The sequence below is a fragment of the Neovison vison genome, chromosome 12 (genome assembly GCF_020171115.1).
Source record: "Neovison vison isolate M4711 chromosome 12, ASM_NN_V1, whole genome shotgun sequence".
In the NCBI taxonomy this organism is placed as follows: Eukaryota; Metazoa; Chordata; class Mammalia; order Carnivora; family Mustelidae; genus Neogale; species Neogale vison.
In genome coordinates, this window is record NC_058102.1 from 135,516,601 (window position 1) to 135,536,436 (window position 19,836).

Consider the following 19,836-nt stretch of genomic DNA (forward strand, 5'->3'; position numbering starts at 1 on the left):
GTACTTTCACGAAGATTTGCAGATTAGTGAAGACAAAGCATGTACCTACAATTCCTGCAGTTATAGGGGTAGCAGTTCTTTTTTTTTTTTTTTTTTTAAAGATTTTATTTATTTATTTGTGAGAGAGAGAGGGAGAGAGAGCGAGCACAGGCAGACAGAGAGGCAGGCAGAGGCAGAGGGAGAAGCAGGCTCCCTGCCGAGCAAGGAGCCCGATGTGGGACTCAATCCCAGGACGCCGGGATCATGACCTGAGCTGAGCTGAAGGCAGCTGCTTAACCAACTGAGCCACCCAGGCGTCCCTAGGGGTAGCAGTTCTAATGAGGAGCAGTAGTTGGCTTGAATTTGTACCAACAGAGGTTTGTATGCACCTGATCTGACATTTACATCTCCCTTCCACAGTGAACTGACATGTGACTGGTACTAGTCTTTAACCTAACAGAAGTTAATAACACCCTATCGCTTTTACAAAGCACTTGAGTTTACAAAGTGTGTTCATTAATTATCTCATTTAATCTTCGTAACAATTTTAAGTCAATATTATTCTAAGAAGTATTATTGGCTTTGACTGTGAGACAGGAAATAGGCTCAGAAGGCTAGATAATGTAACATGGCTATATGGTATTTTGTGGGGTTTCTGAGCACAACAGTACAGAGAGAATTCTTGAGGAGTTGTATGGTGCAGCGTAAGGAGTTTATTTAAGTAGCATGGGGACAGGACCCGTGAGCAGAAAGGGCTGTACTCTTTGCTGTATGATGCTGGTGGTTATATGCTTAGTGCTCAAGGGGGAGGAGAGACATGCAGAGAATACTAGATCATAAATGTTTTCTTCCTGTTTCTACACCCGGAACTACTTTTACAAGATTTCTCTGGTGCTTATCATTCAGCTCAATATTAGCCACCAGTAAGACGTACAGGTAGTCATGAGACTATAGCAAGCAGCACATATCTGAACCCTATCAAAACTATGCAGGCCGCAGGTCAGCCTTTTGGTCTGAGGGTGAACACTTTCCTGCTCCGATTCCTCATCAGGTAGCACTGGGATCTAAATTTAAGATATCTGCCTTCAAGCACAAGCTTTTCCTATTGCATTGCACCTGTTACGAGCAGCCGCTGAAATAAAAGAGCTTATGCTCTGCCAGCTCAGTCCATTCCCGAGTACACCACTGAAGGAGGGTTAGGTTAGGAGACGGGAGGCGTAACCGCCTACAGAAGGGCGAAATCACACGCGGCCCTTCCCTTCTGCGCTTGCGCAGAGGATGAATAAGCTCTCCGGAAAGACGCCCGGGACACTGAGTTTGCGCAGACGCAGAGCTTCCCCAAGGCGGAACTGGGGCGACCCGGACTTCTGCAACCTAAACACCCGGGGAGAAAGGAAGGTGGCAGACGTGCAGCGCTGCGCATGCGCGGGCACCTCTCTCCGGTGAAGGGTTGAGAACCGGAACCGGGTGGCCAGCTGGGCTCACAGCGGAGCGGCGTCAGGATGGACGAGGACGTGCTGACCACCCTGAAGATCCTCATCATCGGCGAGAGTGGCGTGGGCAAGTCTAGGTGAGGCGGGTCTGCGGGCGGCGACGAGGGCGGTGGGGCTGTCTGCTGGGCCGCGTCGGGAACGGTAAAGGCGGCGGCCGGTGCGGGCCGGGCTGGGGGCGGGCTCTGCTGCTTCTCCCGGGCCTCTCCGCCGCGCGGTCCTGCAGCCCCTGCCCCCAAAGCCCGCCTGGTTGTCGGCCCCGGGCAGGCCCGACTTGTCTGGATACGTTCCCGTCCTGTCGTATCAAAGACAAAAACAATTCCGAGGGCCGCGTCTCGGTCGGCGGCTTCGCGGCCGAGGAGCTCAGGGCGTGGCGGGCGGGTTCGGGCCCGAGTGTGGCCGCGAGCGGAGCCCGGACTCGGCCCTGGGGTTCAGGTTCACTGTCACGCCGCGAGTTGAGCCGTAACTTCAGCACTTTGGTGGTTCTGTCAGGCTTTCTCTGACCACGTAGTATTCCACTCAGGAAGTTTCGCGACGCCGTGGGTCACATTCCTGGCCTGTTTCGGGGCCGCCCATTGCCGCTTCTCTCTCTGCCTCTGAGTCAGCTGTGAAAGAACTCTCGGGTCTCTGACTGCTTGAGTCATTGGCTTTAGTCGGGGAGTTCAAGCTCTGGACCGCCTTGGAGAATAAAGTGTCATTGTCCCTTCGCATTCTGCCGCATCGTTTAGAGGTGAAAGAGCGAATTCGTGTTTTGTGTATTCTTTCTTGACTTTTTCTGGAGGGAAAAGAATAATTGACAGTAGTTGAGTATCAGGTAAGAACAATGACGCCCAGTGAGTGTTGCAAGCCGGTTGTGATTTCATCCAAGGCTTAGAACAAAGTTCTCTAGGTAAAGTTCTCCTTGCCCTCTTAGGATGATGATGATGGTGGTGGTGATGATTACTAGGTTATATTCTTGGCTATCTGGATTTTTAAACAATATTCCAATTCCAGGAGCTGTAATTTCATATTTTAGCTACATCTGCTGCTAAACTTATCTTTCAGATCGCTTCATCAAGTTGTACCTTTTTTTAAAAAAGATTTTGTTTCTTTATTTGATAGAGACCCAGCAAGAGAGGGAGGACAAGCGGGGGGGGGGGTGGGGGGTGGGAGAGGGAAAAGTAGGCTTCCCGCTGAGCAGGGAGCCCTATACGGGGCTCGATCCTAGGACCCTGGGATCATGACCCGATCCAAAGGAAGAAGCTTAGCGACTGAGTCACCCAGATGCCCCAAGTTGTACTTCTTTAATTTGAATTTTGTTCTGTAATATGTTCTGCAATTTTTTGTACTTTAAAAGTGTGACAGTATGCTTTCTAATTTTTCTCACTTAATAATTTTCTAATTTTTCTCATTTACCTCCGTGTATATTGGAGTGAGGGACTTGTACATAACAAGGAATGAATTAATGAAATACTGTGGGATAGCAAAATAGTATGGGGAGTGTGTATGTGTGTGTATGTATGCATTATTTAAAGGACTGAATAAGGCACCTGGGTGGCTTAGTTGGTTAAGTGTCTGCCTTGGGTTCAGTCCATGATCCTAGAGTTCAGGATCCCAGAATTATGGGATTGGCCTTGCCTTAGGCTTCCTGCTCAGAGGGGAGTCTGCTTCTCTGCCCCTCCCCTGGCTCATGCTGTCTCTCTCTCTCAGAGAAATAAATAAAATCTTTAAAAAAATAAAGGACTGAGTAAAGTACTTTTCATGATCACTGTTTGAGGGTTAAAAAGTTAATATTTTGAGCATTGTTTTAATAGGACTTCTATAGCCTCATGATCTTTCTTTCTTGAGATGTGACCCTCATTTAGGTTAAGGCATATGAAATGGCTGATTTTGAGGTCAGGGGTGGTTGAATGTCATTTTGCGTGGTTCAGCCCAATCCAGGTTTGGTTGGCAGCATTTTCCTAAACGTATTGGATGGATGACCAGTTAACTGTGTTAAAATTTTCTGGAAGTTTAGAGTGTTTACGTAATTGAGGTTCTTTAGTGTTAAATCAGTTAGGCGGATTTATCCGTTTCTTTAGTTCCCTCGCTTCAGACGAACTTCGTTGGATCTAATCTGCTCCAAACTTTTCTCAGTACTTAATGGTGAATTTTCAGCCGCTCACTGCAAAATTTTAACCTTTGCCTCTTTCAAGAAAGGATTATGTTTAGGGAGAAAGTTGGCTTATTTTTCTAGCTAGATGAACATTATTGGTGCATGTGCTCTGCTGTGGAAAACAACTTCGAACACTTATTCTTCCTGGGTATGATGACAATAAATGACTCTACTAACACAGAAGCCTGTTCTTTTTAAGGTGAGTTAGTACACAAACATTTGTCCGGAATATAATCTCTAAGGGTTGTTCTGACCAGTAAGTTTGTTTCTTTACAGATCTAGAGTTCAGGGAAGTGAAATATCATTTGTATTGTTGCACGAGAAAGGACATCTTAAGTAATTCAAATTAGTGAGTTATTTTTCCAGTTTATTTCAGACTGTTTCAGTGTGATGAGCATGTGTGGTAGCAGCCAGGAGACCAAGATTAGGAAACTGGTGTTGCCACTTGTGTGACCTTGTGTGTGATACTTAACACTCTAGGTCTTCTTTTTTATTTGAAAAATGAGGTTGGAATAGAAATCCCTCACACCTTATCTAAGGTTAAATGTGTAAGGCGCTTTGATTCTGTGGCTAGCCATGGTGAAGTAAAGAAGTAGCAAAGTGTTTCAGAATCTGGGAGGGATTATAGAGACCTTCTGTTAATTAAATTGCTGTCCTTCTGTGTCTCTATCCACATCTTTTTTGGCCAATTTCAGGTGTAAATTAAGAAATGCAGACTATTTATGATCACACTGTTTATTATAAATTTGGTTTTCTCTAAATGATATGGAGGTAGTTACTCTTTCTACCTGTAGCTCTGTGTGGAGAGTGTTTTGTTCCTTTGACTTTGAAAATACGAATGCTTAACTATATATCCTTTAAAGCGTGGTTCTTAATCATGGAGAGTCTTTAAAAACTTTAACAGAGAAATAGACTCTGCCTAGAAAAAAGCATCACATAGAGTTTTGAATACATTTCCAGCTCACAGTATACCCGTGGCTAAGATCTCCTTACATTTAGAGCCAGTATTAAAATTTGTTGCTTTGTACCGTATCAGTTCCCTGCCTTTCCTGACAAAGGACCTTTAATGACAAGGATTATCATAAGGATTAGCAATTATGTAAGAAGAAACACAGTCTCAAGTGTCTCGCACATTGTTGATGTTCAATAAATAATGGCCAATACCATTGTTTTTTATTTGTATTATTCTGGTATTATTGTTACTACTGCCACTGCTACTCTGCAAGTTTGTTTTATGTAATACTATTTAGTGTGGTGACTAAGAATGGATATTTACCTTTTTCATTCTTAAATATGAGTAACTAAATTTTTAGTGAAATTTTTACTTTTGTTAATTTAAAAACTTACTGTTGGGAAGAGAAGAAAATTTTTTATAAGTGCAGTCTTTTAAGATTCTTGTTAGTGTTGTCACCTGACTCACATTGGAATAAACAAAGTTATAGTCAAGAGGGTACAGTGTTAAGTGGAAAATCTACTATTTCACTTTTGTGGTACTGGTTTCATGATAGACACAAGAAAGCAAAACCAAAAAAGGGGGAGTTAATCTTTTAAATACAATTAATGGCACTGGATTTTGAATACTAAAAGGCCATTATGTGTTGCATTATACTCTGGGGAAAAAAAAAAACCTCTAGCAGTAATAATTACAACCTACAGAAATATGCATAAGTTTTTTTTTGCATTTCAGACATCCGATAGCTATATTCTTGATTTTGTTAATGCATGCAGGTCGATAGAACAGTCTTGGTCTATTAAAGGAGATAATGCGAATGAAGATTGATTAATTTTATAAATCTTGGGCTTTAACAAAAGCTTAAACTGCATTTTTGAAGAGCTTCTAATAATTGACACTTCCACCTTATATTAAATAAATAATTCTGGAATATATAAGATCTTTGAGTACTCATATGGTGTCTTTTTAAAAAAAAGTTTAAATTCAATGAAGTAACATATAATGTATTATTTGTTTCAGGGCTACAGGTCTGTGATTCATCAGTCTTACTGTATGTGCTCATTATAGCATATACCTTCCCCAGTGCCCTTCACCCAGTTACCCATCTCCCCATTCCCCTTCTGCCCAGTGAGCCTCAGTTTGTTTCCTATGATTAAGAGTCTCTTATGGTTTGTCTCCCTCTCTGGTTTCTTCTTGTTTCACTTTTTCCTCTCTTCCCCTATGATCCTCTGTCTTGTTTCTTAAATTCCTGCTCAAATGGTGTCTTGTGATATTATTTCATCTCTTTCTTTCTAGTTTGTTTACTATTTCCTAGGTTTAGTCCTTCTTACTCTCACCATAACCATGGCAGTTGTCTTCGATTAGTTTTCTTGCATTTTTTTTGCTGGCATTAACTTTTCAAAATGTGGAGCAGTTCTTTCCATTCTTTTTTTTTTTTAAATAAAAGCTTTCAGAACTTCCTGTTCATAGTTGATTTCACACACCCTACCTATCATTTGCTAGAGTATACCTTCTCTGGCTCTGGTGTGATCTACCTTCACTTTTAACTATATGTTTTCTTCCCGCTTAGGAAGTAGTCCAACTACTAATTGTTACCAGATGATAGATTTTCACAGCTTTCTGTTTCACTTGAATTCAGAGTGTAGTGCACATCAGATTTAAACAAAAAATTAATTTGTTGCATTTCAAGAGACTGATTTTCACCCCCTTTGTCCATGTTGCTGATTCTATTTTCTCACAAGGATATACCATTACAATTAAAAATCAAAACCAAACCCAAACCCAAATCTTTTCACACTTGGGAATTGTGTAGCAGAGCATGGGTAGTATAGTAGGTAAACTGCTTTGCTCTTGGGATTTTTTCATTGCCTTTCCAATAATTTAAATCCTCTTTATTTACCTGCAGTGAGGTAGTATTTGTGGGAGCAGATCTACATCAGCTATTCTTATCTGTGTCTAATTTATTTTTTAAAAGAGGCTCTTTTTTCTTTAGATTATATTTATTTGAGCGAGAGAGCAAGCACGAATGGGGTGAGGGGCAGAGGGAGAAGCAGACTCCCTGCTAAGCAGGGAGCCCAGCATGGGGGTTGATCCCAGAACTCTGGGATCACGATTAAGCCACTCAGGCGCCCATTATCTGTGTCTCATTTGTGACAAAATGAAATAATCATGAACATTTGTGAAATGTTTAGGAGAAAAGACAAATTTCTAATCTCTCTTTTTAACATCTTTTTTAGCCTGCTCTTGAGGTTCACAGATGATACTTTTGATCCTGAACTTGCCGCAACGATAGGTAAGCCTATGTTTAAAGTTCAGTAGAAATGCCAGGTATTTTCTTGCCTTCAGTATGTTTTATTTAATTTTTTCTACTCTCCATCTACTACCCCATTGCTTCCATGTCTTTTGAATTCTTTGTCATTCAAGCCTGAACTAGTTTCATTACATTTCTGGAGTCTTTGTAGATCTCATCAAGCAAAAATAACTCATTTGTTGTTTCATGGCACTTGGTTAACACCGCGGATATTACGATTGTCTGTACATACATTTTTTCTTGTACTATGGATTGCCTTTCACTTAGCAACATGCAGATATCTGAGTATTTATTGTCTGTCAGGCACTCTCCGAAGGGTGGGGTTATAATGATGAATAATATGTACTCGGTGTCTACCATCACGGACCTACCAGTATCACCTAATAGTAGAGTGTGTTAATTCTGCGTTTTTAGCATTTGCTTCTGTATCCTGCGTATATTGTGAACTCACATGTTTACTGACATTAGTTATTAAATATCATTGGGAGCAATAATACCTAAATGCCTTTTTTTTTTTTAACTGCGTTTCTTTTTTTTTATTTTATTTTTTTTCCAATTTATTTATTTTCAGAAAAACATTATTCATTATTTTTTCACCACACCCAGTGCTCCATGCAAGCCGTGCCCTCTATAATGCCTTTTTAAAATGAAATTTAGATTGCTAGGAAGTGGTTTGCCCCATTAGCTCACTAGAATATATGAGAAGATTGAGCTGTTTAGTGTGTGCACCCATGTTCAGGGAGTAGATGACAATGTAAATGTATCAAGAGAGAACTTGCATTGTGAAAGAGCTGGGTCAGAGTAGGGGAGTGGGCTCGGCTCTGCCTTAAACCAGTTGTCTAGATCGTGAGGAAGTCCTTTAACCTCACTGTTTTCACCGATAAATGGAAGAGTTTTGGTGAGAGGCAATGTGTTTTTCTTACAGCTCTAAAATTTCATGATCTATTCAGTGGAATGTAATAAATGTGTTCCTAGCATTATTATTAGGGAAAATAAAGAGTTTCTCTTAACTGGCTTTGTTTTCATTTATTGCGTGTGGGGATTTGTATTTTTTTCTTTTTTTCAAATGTTAAGTAATTTCATACTAGAGAAAAGTTGTAAAAATAGTACAAGAATTCTTATATGTCCCCAAATGTTAATATTTATCACATATGCTTTATCATGCTCTCTCTAAATACACACACACACACACATGCACACAGTGTTCTTGGTTTTTTTTTGAATTGAGAGTAAAATTGCAGACAAGATTCCTCTAAATACTTTAATGTGTATTTCCTGAATGAACATAGATACAGTTCTGCTGTATACAGACAGATTTCATTAATTGTCCCCCTAAAGTCTTACTTAGCAAAAGAAAAAAAATTGTTTCTGGTCCAGGATCCAGTCCATGATTGCAACTGAGTTTAGTTGTTATTTCTCTTCAGTGTCTTAATCTGGGCAGTTCTGTGATCTTTCTTTGTCTTTTCTGGCCTTGACATTTTTTGAGTACACACCAGCTCAGTTGTGTAGAGCATCCTTCAGTTACATCTGTCAGGTATGTCCTTGTGTTTAGATTCAGTTTATGGATTTTTTGTGGGAATTCCACAAAGTGCTTCTCAGAGCATAGTGTGTATTTGTACCATATATTTGTACCGTGATTGGTGATGGGACTGGTTACTTAAGGTGATATGTGCCGAATTCCTTTAAAGTGTCACCCTGTCATTCTACCTATGGTGGTTGTCAGACAGTGATTTTTTTAGATTCCATCATTCTGCCTATATTTCTTATTTAGAATTCTTTAAGAAAGAGGTCTTTTTTGTTTCTTTTTATCAATATGAATTCATAGTGCCTCTAAATGTTTAACAGGTTATACCAGGCATTATTAGCTTTTATGTGGCATATTAACTTTTACAGATCTACATTTATGTATGTGAAAAGGAATCATTTAAAGCACAAGTAATTTAAAATCTATTTTAATTCAGCTTTGATATATTATTTGTTCTTTAAGATTCTTTTTTTTTTTTTTTTCTTGACAGACAGAGATCACAAGCAGGCAGAGAGGCAGGCAGAAAGAGAGAGAGAAGAGGAAGCAGGCTCCCCACTGAGCGGGGAGCCCTATTATTTATTCTTTAAACAATTAGTAATAAAACTTCATTTCACTTAGTACATGCCTAGCAATGGATAGCAAGGAGTAGAAGAGTAGTAATGGGCAGGAAAATGAATTTGCCTAGAATTAAAATTTTACTAAGGGAATGATCAATATATGATATAAAGTTATCTGTCTGCATTTCAAACCCAAAGGAAATCTGGAGAGTTGGACAAAGACAAATTATGTATTGTCCTCATTATTAAAAAGCCTTTGTCTGCTTTAAAAATAAATACGAAGATTGTGGCTTACTAATGATGTATATAATTTGTTCCCCAAATGGGCTCTGGGTCTTGGAAGGTGTCTTTTACATTTAGGCATCAGATTATTTTCTGCCTGAGGTTATAACTAATATACACATGAACTCTTAAACTAAAACAATTAGTTCAGTTGCTAATGGCCTTGTAAAAATTAGTATTTTGTGGAAAATTAGTATTTTACTGGTAAAATAGTAAGGAAAGCACACCTTTTTTTTTCTTTTTTCTTTCTTTTTTTTATATTTTTAAATTTTATTTTATTTTTTCAGTGTAACAAAATTCATTGTTTATGCACCACACCCAGTGCTCCATGCAATATGTGCCCTCCTTAATACCCACCACCAGGCTCAGCCAACCCTGCACCCCCCCTCCCCTCCAAAACTCTCAATTTGTTTCTCAGAGTCCATGGTCTCTCATGGTTCGTCTCCCCCTCCTGATTTCCTCCAACTCCCTTCTTTCCTTCTCCCCATGTCCTCCGTGTTATTCCTTATGCTCCACAAGTAAGTGAAACCATATGATAATTGACTCTCTCTGCCTGACTTATTTCACTCATCTTAATCTCCTCCAGTCCCGTCCATGTTGATACAAATGTTAGGTATTCACCCTTTTTGATGGAGGCGTAATATTCCATTGTATGTATGGCCCATATCTTCTTTATCCATTCATCTGTTGAAGGGCTTCTTGTCTCTTTCCACATTTCGGCGATTGTGACCATTGCTGCTATGAACATTGGGATACAGATGGCCCTTCTTTTCACTACATCTGTATCTTTGGGGTAAATACCCAGTAGTGCAATTGCAGGGTAGCTCTATTTTTAACTCCTTACGGTATCTCCACACTGTTTTCCAAGGTGGCTGTACCAACTTGCATTCCCACCAACAGTATAACAGGGTTCCTCTTTCTCCACATCTTCTCCAATGCTTATTGTTTACTGTCTTGTTGATTTTGGCCATTCTATCTTGGTGTAAGGTGGTATCCCAATGTGGTTTTGATTTCAGTCTCTCTAATGGCTACTGATGATGAACATTTTTTCATGTGTCTGATAGCCATTTGTATATCTTCTTTGGAGAAGTGTCTGTTCATGTCTTCTGCCCATTTTTTCATATTATTATCTGTTTTTGGGGTGTTGAGTTTGAGGAGTTCTTTATAGATCTTGGATACCAGCCCTTTGTAGTGTCACTTGCGAATATCCTCTCCCATTCCATGGGTTGCCTCTTTGTTTTATTTACTGTTTCCTTTGCTGTGCAGAAGCTTTTTATCTTGATCAAGTCCTAAAAGTTCATTTTTGCTTTTGTTTCCTTTGCCTTTGGAGATATGTCTTAAAGGAAGTTGCTGAAGTCAATGTCGAAGAGGTTACTGCCTGCGTTCTGCTCTAGGATTTTGATAGATTCCTGCCTCACGTTGAGGTCTTTTATCCATTTCAAGTTTATCTTTGTGTATGGTGTAAGAGGATGGTCAAGCTTCATTCGTTTATACAGAGCTGTCCAATAGGAAAGCACACCTTTATCTTTCAGTAATATAGTGAGACATTCAAGCTTCAATCTTGTATAAAATACTCTTTTAACATAATTATTGGATCTTGAATCCGAGGACAGTACAGTAAAGTTGGCATTTTCTTCTTTTGCTTTCTGGTGGTTAACTAGAATAACAACAAAGAGAGGGATAAACTAAAACACAAACCCCATATTCCACTAAAATAGAAGAAAGCTAAAAACCCTAGGCCACAAAATAGGTGGAATGGCTGCCAAAGGCAGTGAGTCTAAGCAGGCTGTATGTGGGAAGAAGTAGAGTGAGGATGCCACAACTGCAGAGCCTGGAACCAGCAAGAGAAGCTTCAGGAACCCGAGAGGCCCACCCTGAGATGCAAAGCCTGAATCCCTTGTTCGCGAAAGCAGAATGGGTTTTCTTGTTTGTTTTGTTTTGTTTTGTTTTTTTAAGCTAATGGCAGGAGTTTTCCTGCACCTGGTTTGATTCTTAGAAGTTGGGGAGATGAAGCCAAACAAAGAATCACACAAACAAGACATTTTTACATTTGTCTGTCTCTGAAGCAGTAGGGGAAATAATGGCTTTTCATTGTGAAAACCTCAAGGCTGCCTATCTCCATTGGTTGTTGAAAAGTAAAAAAACAAACAAATAGAAAAACTTAAATGATTCTCATATGAAACCTTGAACCAAAACATAGTTTTGATGGTCAAGAACTAGAACCACTGGAGCCTTCGGCATGAATCTCTTACAAATAGCTTGTCCAGAAAAACTTTACCTCCTTTAAAGATGAATTATGAAAAGGATTTCAGCTTTAGGCCACCCCGACCACTCAAGAATCAAAAAGAAAGAAAGTAGCAGAAAAACAACAGACAGATGAATGTTCAGCAGAAAAAATATTTCTGTAGAAAAGATGAAAATCATGCCTAGCTGTTTTGCTATGAATGTAACACAGTTTTTGGAAGCATTTACTACTGAAAGCACAAAGCAGTGATACAAGAGTTCAGGAAGAGACTTTGAGACTGCATGAGAAAATGCAGTGTAGGCTGATGGAGAGGAAAGAAAAATAAGGTAAGAAAATAAAACCATCACTGAAATAAAGGTGAAATTAGAAGGATCACAAGGGATAGTAGAGACTGTGAAAAACAAAATAAAGGACAATAGAAGCTAAAAATGGAAAAAGTGGGTAGAATTTACCAAAATGAATGAAAATGTTAAAACACATTGGAGAGAAAAAATGATATGGAAATTAGAAAAGGAAATTCAGCATATGTATATTTGAATCTCAGAAGAAGAAATAGAATGAGACAACAAATATTTATATAATCCAAGATAATATTTCTGACATAAAAATAAATACACACATAGACAACACACACAGACACACACAATTATAAGAATATTCTGACCGGGTTTTTTGTTTTTATTTCAAGGGGATGTTTGGAAAAACAAAAGGCATCAGGTTTCTTTTTCTGCTTATGGAAATTAGTTACACTGATTTTATATAAGCTTATTAAATTGGCAAAATTTCCTTCATGTTAAAAGTTTTTATTTTTTTTTAAAGTTTTTAATTTTTTAATGTACCTTGTTTTAGGTGACTGAGAATAAAAAGTACTTTTAAAAAAGTGCTTTGAGTAAAACATTTTTCAAATAAAAAAATTAGAAAATTTATTTCTTTAAAATAAAATTTGAAACAAGTTCTCTACTTTTTCTTTAAAGATTTTTTTTTAATTTATTTGAGAAAGAGAGAAGAGAGAGCACTTGCAAGTGTGGGGAGGAGCAGAGGGAGAAGGAAAAAATCTTAGGCAGGCTGCATACTCAGTGCAGAGCCTGGTACAGCCTTGATCTCACGACCCTGATATCATGACCTGAGCTGAAATCAAGAGTTGGACATTAATCGACTGAGCCACCCTGGCACCCTGAGGAATATATTTATTTAATTGTTTGAGAAATTGCTTTATTCTTTACTTTCTCTCCTTTCTACTTTTGGGTTTGTTTTTTTTTTTTTTAAAGATTATGTATTTATTTATTTGACAGAGAGAGAGAGAGAGAACACGAGCAGGGGAAGTAGAGAGGGAGAAGTAGGCTTCCTGCTGAACAGGGAGCTCGATGGGGGGCTCACTCCAAGGACCCTAACAACTGAGCTACCCAGGGGCCCCTCCCTAAACCTTTTTTATCTCACTGTTACTTTTTGCCATAAAACCATCATACTGTATATCTCCCTTTAAGTAGCCAACAAAAAAGCCCTGGCTTCCCACGTTATTCTTCATCTCAAAAACTTTAATCTCCATAAGGTTTTGTATGTCTTTTCTCACACCCAGCTTTCCCTCCTTCTCAACTATTAAAATATATTTACTCTGTCCTCTGGGGTAGCAGAGCCCTTACCTCATTTTATTGTTGATACTTTTCAAGTTTGTAAACTCACTTTTGGGGATCTAGGTCCTCATAATCATTTCTCCATGGGATCCTTAAAGTTTTTATAGTACCCCTGTTGATGTCCTCTTACCCCGATGTTCTCACCCTCCCTCCTTCCAAAATAACTAGCAGGTAAAGCAGGAATTTTTATATTCCTTGATGAGAAGGAGGAAACTGACTTCAGAAGGTTAGGCTTCTGCCTATCTAGACCTCAGGAAGAGAACAGATACTAAACCCAGTCTCCTAACTTCTAACTTGGTATTCTTTTAATCACAACGTAGTAATACAGAAATAAAAAGGATCAAACACAGATTTGAACAGAACGTCAAAAATGTTGAACATAAGAAGGAAGCAACAGAATTAAAATATGTGTTAATTACATGTGAATTGGTCCAATTCTAGTAACTCACATCGTCAGATGGACTTGAAGAGTACTTAAATAATGAAAGGTTGAAAATAAAGGGATGAGCTAGGCAATTGCAAGCAATATAAAAACAGATGTGGTAATATAATGTAATTTAGAGTAGAATTTAAGGTTAATGCACTGGATATAATGAAATATGATAGTAGGTAATAATGAGAGGCCCAGTTTATTAACAAAGTAGCTGTAACAATCATAACAAGTAGGTACCAAACATAGATGTTATATATAAGAGCAAAACCTGTTCAAAACATGAGAGTTTGATGAAAATACAGTTATATTAGGAGACTTGTTAAATCTCTTTCATAATTAAATAGATCCAAAAGACACAAATGAGACCGTAGGAAAATAGAATAACACAATTGATAAACTTTTTTTTTTTTTTTTTTAAGATTTTAAAAATACTTGCATTCACCGTGGGGCTTGAACTTGCCATTCCAAGGTCAGGAGTTGCATGCTCTATTGACAGAGCCAGCCAGACACCTGTTAGTCAACACTTTTTTTTTTTTTAAATATTTATTTATTTAATCGAGATAGAGATCCTGGCTGGGGTAGGGGGATAGGATGGGGGTGGAAAAGGCAGAAGGAGAGGGAGAGGGTCTTAAGCAGACTCTGTGCTAAATGTGGAGTCTGACACAAGGCTCAGATTTCATGACCCTGAGATCATGACCTGAGCGGAAACCAAGAGTTGGTTGCTTAACCAACTGGGCCATCAAGGTGCCCCAATCAAATCTTTTGACTGAAGAGCTCATTACTTCAAAAGCGCATGGAACAGTTTTACAGAATCAGTCTTGGACTTCGTAGCAAAGTAAATCGTAAATCAGAAAGAAGCAGAAATTTTGTAATACATGTTCTCTGGTAATTTATTCTTTTAGAAAATATTTTTTATATTTTATATTCCTAGCATAAGAGTAGACAGTGTTTTTGTTTTTTTTAATTACCATACAGTAAAATTGACCCCTTTCTGTTATATAGTTTTTCGAATTTTAACGTGTTATACAAATGTATATATGTATGAAGCAGTTCCATAATTCTAAAAAACGAGTGTCTTTTTAGTCATACTTTTCTCCTGCCTCTAGCCTCTGGCAACCACTGGCGAGTCTTCATCACTATAACTTTATCTTTTTGAGAATGTCCTATAAATGGAATATCTAATGTAAACTTTTCAGACTTTTTTTCATTTAGCATATTGCCTTTGAGCTGTATCCATGTTCTTGCAAGCCAGTAGTTTGTTTCTTTTTACTGCTGGGTTATATTCCATTTTGTGGATGTTTTACATCCACTTTTTATAGGACACTGGATTGTTTCCAGTTTTTGGTGGTTATGAATAGACCTGTAGTAAACATTTAGGTACAGGATTTTATATGAATATAAATTTTTATTTCTTTAGAGTAAATACCCAGTAATAGGATTGCTGGATCATATGGTAAATGCATGTTTAAGTTTGGAAAATAGTTCATCCATTTCTTAATAAAGTGATTGTGTCATTTTACATATCCACTAGCTGTATATAAAAGTTCCTGTTTCCACATCCTCACCTGTTACACCTAGCATGATTAGACTTTAAAAATTTAACCTTTCTTATAGGTTTGTATGTGTTGGTAGTCTCATTGTGGTTTAATTTGCATTGTCTAATGACCAGTGATGTTGAGTGTCTTTAAAGTTCTTACTTGCTGGGGCACCTGGGTGGCTCAGTCCGTTAAGAGTCTGTCTTCAGCTCAGGTCATGATCCCAGGGTTCTGGGATCAAGCCCTGCATCCGGCTCCCTGCTCATAGGGAGCCTGCTTGTCCCTCTCCCTCTGTCTGCTGCTCTGCCTGCTTGTATTCTGTCTCTCTGTCAAACAAGTAAAAATAAAAATAAAAGTCTTTTTAAAAAGTTCTTATTTGCTATCTATTGAGCTGTATTTTGAGTGTGTGTGATGTGAATAAATCTTTTGTTCATTTTTTATTTTTTCTTATTGTTGAGTTTTGAGAGTTCTTATATATTATGCATATGAACCCCTTATTACATGATATATGCTTTGCTGATATTTTCTTGGACTGTGGCTCCTCTTGTCATTCTCTTTAACAGTTTATTTCTAAAAGCAGAAGTTTATTATTTTGATAAATCCAATTTGTCAATTTTTTCTAATGTTTTCAGTGTTATATTTTCTGCTTAACAGAGCATTGCAGTGATTTTTCTCTATGTTTTCCTCTAGAAGTTGTTTAGTTTCATGTGTTACATTAGGTCTGTGATTCATTTTGAGTTAATTTTTGTATATAGTGTAAAGCATATGAAGCGAAGTTCTGTTCTTTTCCTTTTTTTTTCCCTTGTATGTTCTAAAACTATTCGTTGAAAAGAATGTCCTTTCTGCACTGCATAGCTTTTGCACCTTTCTAAAAACTTGGTTGTTTATATATGGTGAGTCTATTTTTGGACTCTATTCTATCTCATTAATCTATTTGTCTATGTCAGTGCCTCATTGTCCTGATTTCTGTAGCTTTATAGTAGGCCTAGAAGTCATGTATTCTTAGTCTACCAATTCTGTTACTTTTTTCAGAGTTATTTTGACTCTAGAATCTGTATTTCCCAATGACTGTTAGAATCAGTTTGTTGATTTAAAAATAAAAGCCTTCTAGGATTTTTATAGGGGTTGCATTGACTCTATATAGATCAATTTGGGGGAGAATTGACCTTTTAACAACATTGGGTCTTATAATCACAGAACAAATTATGTGTCTCCAGTCATTTGGGTCTTTAAAAATTTCTTTCAGAGTGGTTATATGTCTTTTATATCTTTTGTCAGATTTAGCCCTAAATATTTAATAGAGTTTCATTAAAAATGTTAAAATTTTAAAAAATCCTTTGTTCATTGATGATATATAGAAATACAATAGATTTTTTTTAAACATTTAGTTTGTATCCTCCAACCTTGCTAAACTTATACTTCTAGAAGTTTTTTTATTTAATTTTTTTAATCCTGTAGGTTCCATTGAATTTCTACATTTTTTTTTCTTTCCAATCTGGGTTCTTTTTATTTCTTGTCTTACTGCCCTGGCTTTTAAAAAAAATGTTTTTGTTTTTTTTTCTTATAAAAGTGAAGAGGGCTGGGATTTGTCTTTTGTTCCTGGTATGAAGAGGAAAAATATTCAGTCTTTTACCATTAAGTGTGATGTTATCTGTATTTTTTCATAGACACCCTTTATCAGGTTGGGAGATTTCCCTTCTGTTTCTAGTTTGCTGAGAGGTGTTATCAGGAATGTATGTTGGATTTTGTTAAGTGCATTTCCTGCATTTGATGGTGATCATATGAAGCCCGCCCCACCCTCCCATCCCCCCCACCCCTCCCCCCCCCCCCCCCCCCGCCCCGGAGCTGAAGGCAGAGGCTCAACCCATGGAGCCACCCAGGCACCCCCTGAAGTTTATTTTTTTAGTGTAGTAAAGTCCCTATTGATTTTTTTTTTCAGTGTTAAGTCAAACTTTTGTTCCTAGGATAACACCCACTTGGTTGTGTTGTGTTGTTCTCTTATACATATTTAGATTAGTTATGATAAAATTTTGTTTAGGATTTTCATCTGAGTCATGAAATATTAGTCTATATAGCTTTTAATTATAATGTCTTTGGTTTTGGTATCAGGGTAATGTACAATTGATAGAGTGACTAAGAAAGTATTCACTCTTCACGTTTCTGGAGGCATTTGTTTAGAATGGATTATTATTTAAATGTTCAGTAGAATTCACTCTGGGCCTGAAATTTTTTTCATGGAAAGCTTTTTAATCATAGATTCAATTTCTTTAATAGATGCAGGACTCCCCAGTTGCCTATTTATTTTTTTATTGTGGTAAAATAAACATAAAATTTTACCATTTTAACCATTTTTAAGTTTACAGTTCAGTGGCAGTGAGTATATTTGCTTTGTTTTGCAACCATCACCGCTATCCATTTTCAGAACTTTTTCATCACCTCAGACAGGAACTCTGCACCAATTAAACAATAGCTTTTACTCCACTTTCCCCTCAGCCTCTGGTAACCGTTATTCTGTCTTCTGCTTTTATGAATTTGCCTATTCTAGAATTATACAATATTTGTCCTTCTATGAGTAGCTTATTTGTCTTAGCTTAACGTTTTCAAGGTTCATCTATGTTGTAGCATATATCAGAATTTCATTCCATTTTATGACTGAGTAATGTTCCATGATATGTAAAAACCACATTTGTTTATCTTCTTCTGTTCATGAGCACTTGAGTTGCTTAGGCCTTCTGGTGTGAAGTATCTGTTTTGTTATCAACATTGTTATGCAAGTATCTGTTTGAGTTTCTGCTATTACTTCTTTTGGCTATACCTAAGAGTGGAATTGCCGCATGATATGGTAATTGTATTTTTAGCTTTTTGAGGAAACATCAAACTATTTTTCACAGTGACTGTACCATTTTACATTCCATCAAGCAGTGCACAGGGGTTCCAGTTTCTCTATATCCTTGTCACCTTTTGTTATTTTTTTAATAGCTATCTTAATGGGTTTGAAGAACGATATCTCATGTAGTTTTGATTTTTGATTTACATTTTCCTAGTGGGTAATGATGTTTAGCATCTTTTCATGTGCTTATTGGCCATTTGTATATATGTCTATTCAAATCCTTTCCTCATTTTTGAATTAGGTTATTTTGTTACTATTTTTGAATTATAGTTCTTCATATTTTAGTGATACTAATCCCTTATCAGCTATATGATTTGCAAATAGTTCCTACTCTGTGGTTTGTCTTATCCTCTTAATAGTGACTTCTGATGCACGTAAGTTTGTAAATTTGATGAAGTCCAGTTTATCTGTTTTTGTTGCTGTTGTTGTTGCCTGTGCTTTTGTTGTCATACCCAAAAAATCAGTTCTGCATCCTGTGTCATGAAAATTTTTCCCAATAATTTCTTTTAAGAATTTTAAGGATTTAGTTCTTACGTTTATGTCTTTGTTCATTTTGTGTAAACTTTTGTGTGTGGTAGAAGGTAAGGGTCCAACTTCATTCTTTTATATATGGATATTCACTGTTGCCAGAACCATTTGTTGAAAAGACCGTACTTCCCCATTGAATGGTCTTGGCTCCTTTGCTGGAAATCAATTGGTTTTCTATGTTGGGGTGTATTTCTAGGCTATCTCTTCTGTTCCGTTGGTTTAAATGTCTGTCCTTATGCTAGTACCATCTGCTTTAATTATTGTAGATGTGTAGTAAGTTTTGAGGTTGGAAAGTGTGAGTCTTTAGACTTCATTCTTCTTTTTCAGTGTTGTTTTGCTCTTTAGTACTACTTGTTTTATATAAATTTGAATATCAGTTTTTTCTTCTCTGCAAAAAAAGTTGTTGGAATTTTTATAGGTATTGTGTTGAAACTGTAGATTGCTTTGGGTAGTATTGTCATCTCAAAAATATTTAGTCTTCCAACTCATAAATACACTTTTTCCACTTACGTCTTCTTTTATTTCTTTCAGCAGTGTTTTGTAGTTTTCAGTGTACAGATCTAAAAGTCCTTGGTTAAATTTATTCCCAATTATTTTCTTTTTGATGTTACTGTAAATGGAATAGTTTTTAAAATTTTTCTTTTGGGATTGTTCATTGCTAGTATATAGAAATGCAACTGATTTTTGCATGTTGATTTTATATCCTGCAACTTCGCTAAATTCATTTGTTCTAACACGTTTTTTATTTGTTTGGGGTGTGTGTTTGTGTGTGTGTGTGTGTACGTATGTATGTACTAGAATTGGGATTTTCTGTATATAAGATCATGTTTTTGAACAGAAGTCATTTTATTTTTTCCTTTCCAATACGGATACCTTTTATTTCCTTTTCTTGACTGATTGCTCTGACGAGAACTTCCAGTACTCTGTAAAATAGAAGAGGTGAGAGTAGATGTCCTTGTCTTGTTCTGATCTGTGGGGAAAGCTGTCAGTCCTTCACCAGTGAATATGTTAGTTATGAGTTTTATATAGCCTTTATCATGTTAGGGAAATTTTGTGCTGTTCTTAGTTTGTTGATTTTTTTTTAATCATAAAAGGATGTTGAGTTCTGTTAGATGCTTTTTCTGCATGAATTGGGATGATCATGTGTTTTTCCCCCATTCATTCTTTAATGGGATATATTATTTTGATTGATTTGCTCATAATCTACCAGTCTTACATTACAAAAGTACAACTCACTTTATCATGGTGTGTAATCCTTTTAATAGGCTGCTCAATTAAGTTTGCTAGTATTTTACTGGGGATTTTTGCATCAGTATTCCTCTGGGATATTGGTCTGTAGTTTTC

At 37.3% G+C, this 19,836-nt stretch overlaps 1 protein-coding gene across 1 annotated transcript in view; it reads left to right on the forward strand.

Moving 5' to 3' along the window:
• The first annotated feature begins 1,349 nt into the window (after positions 1-1,349).
• RAB18 (RAB18, member RAS oncogene family) overlaps positions 1,350-19,836 on the forward strand; it is a 36,826-nt gene continuing 18,339 nt past the window's right edge. The window contains exons 1-2 of the mRNA XM_044229190.1: positions 1,350-1,549; positions 6,793-6,848. Coding sequence (XP_044085125.1) covers positions 1,482-1,549; positions 6,793-6,848 — 124 coding nt within the window. The 5' untranslated portion in view covers positions 1,350-1,481. The remainder of the gene's footprint in view (positions 1,550-6,792; positions 6,849-19,836) is intronic.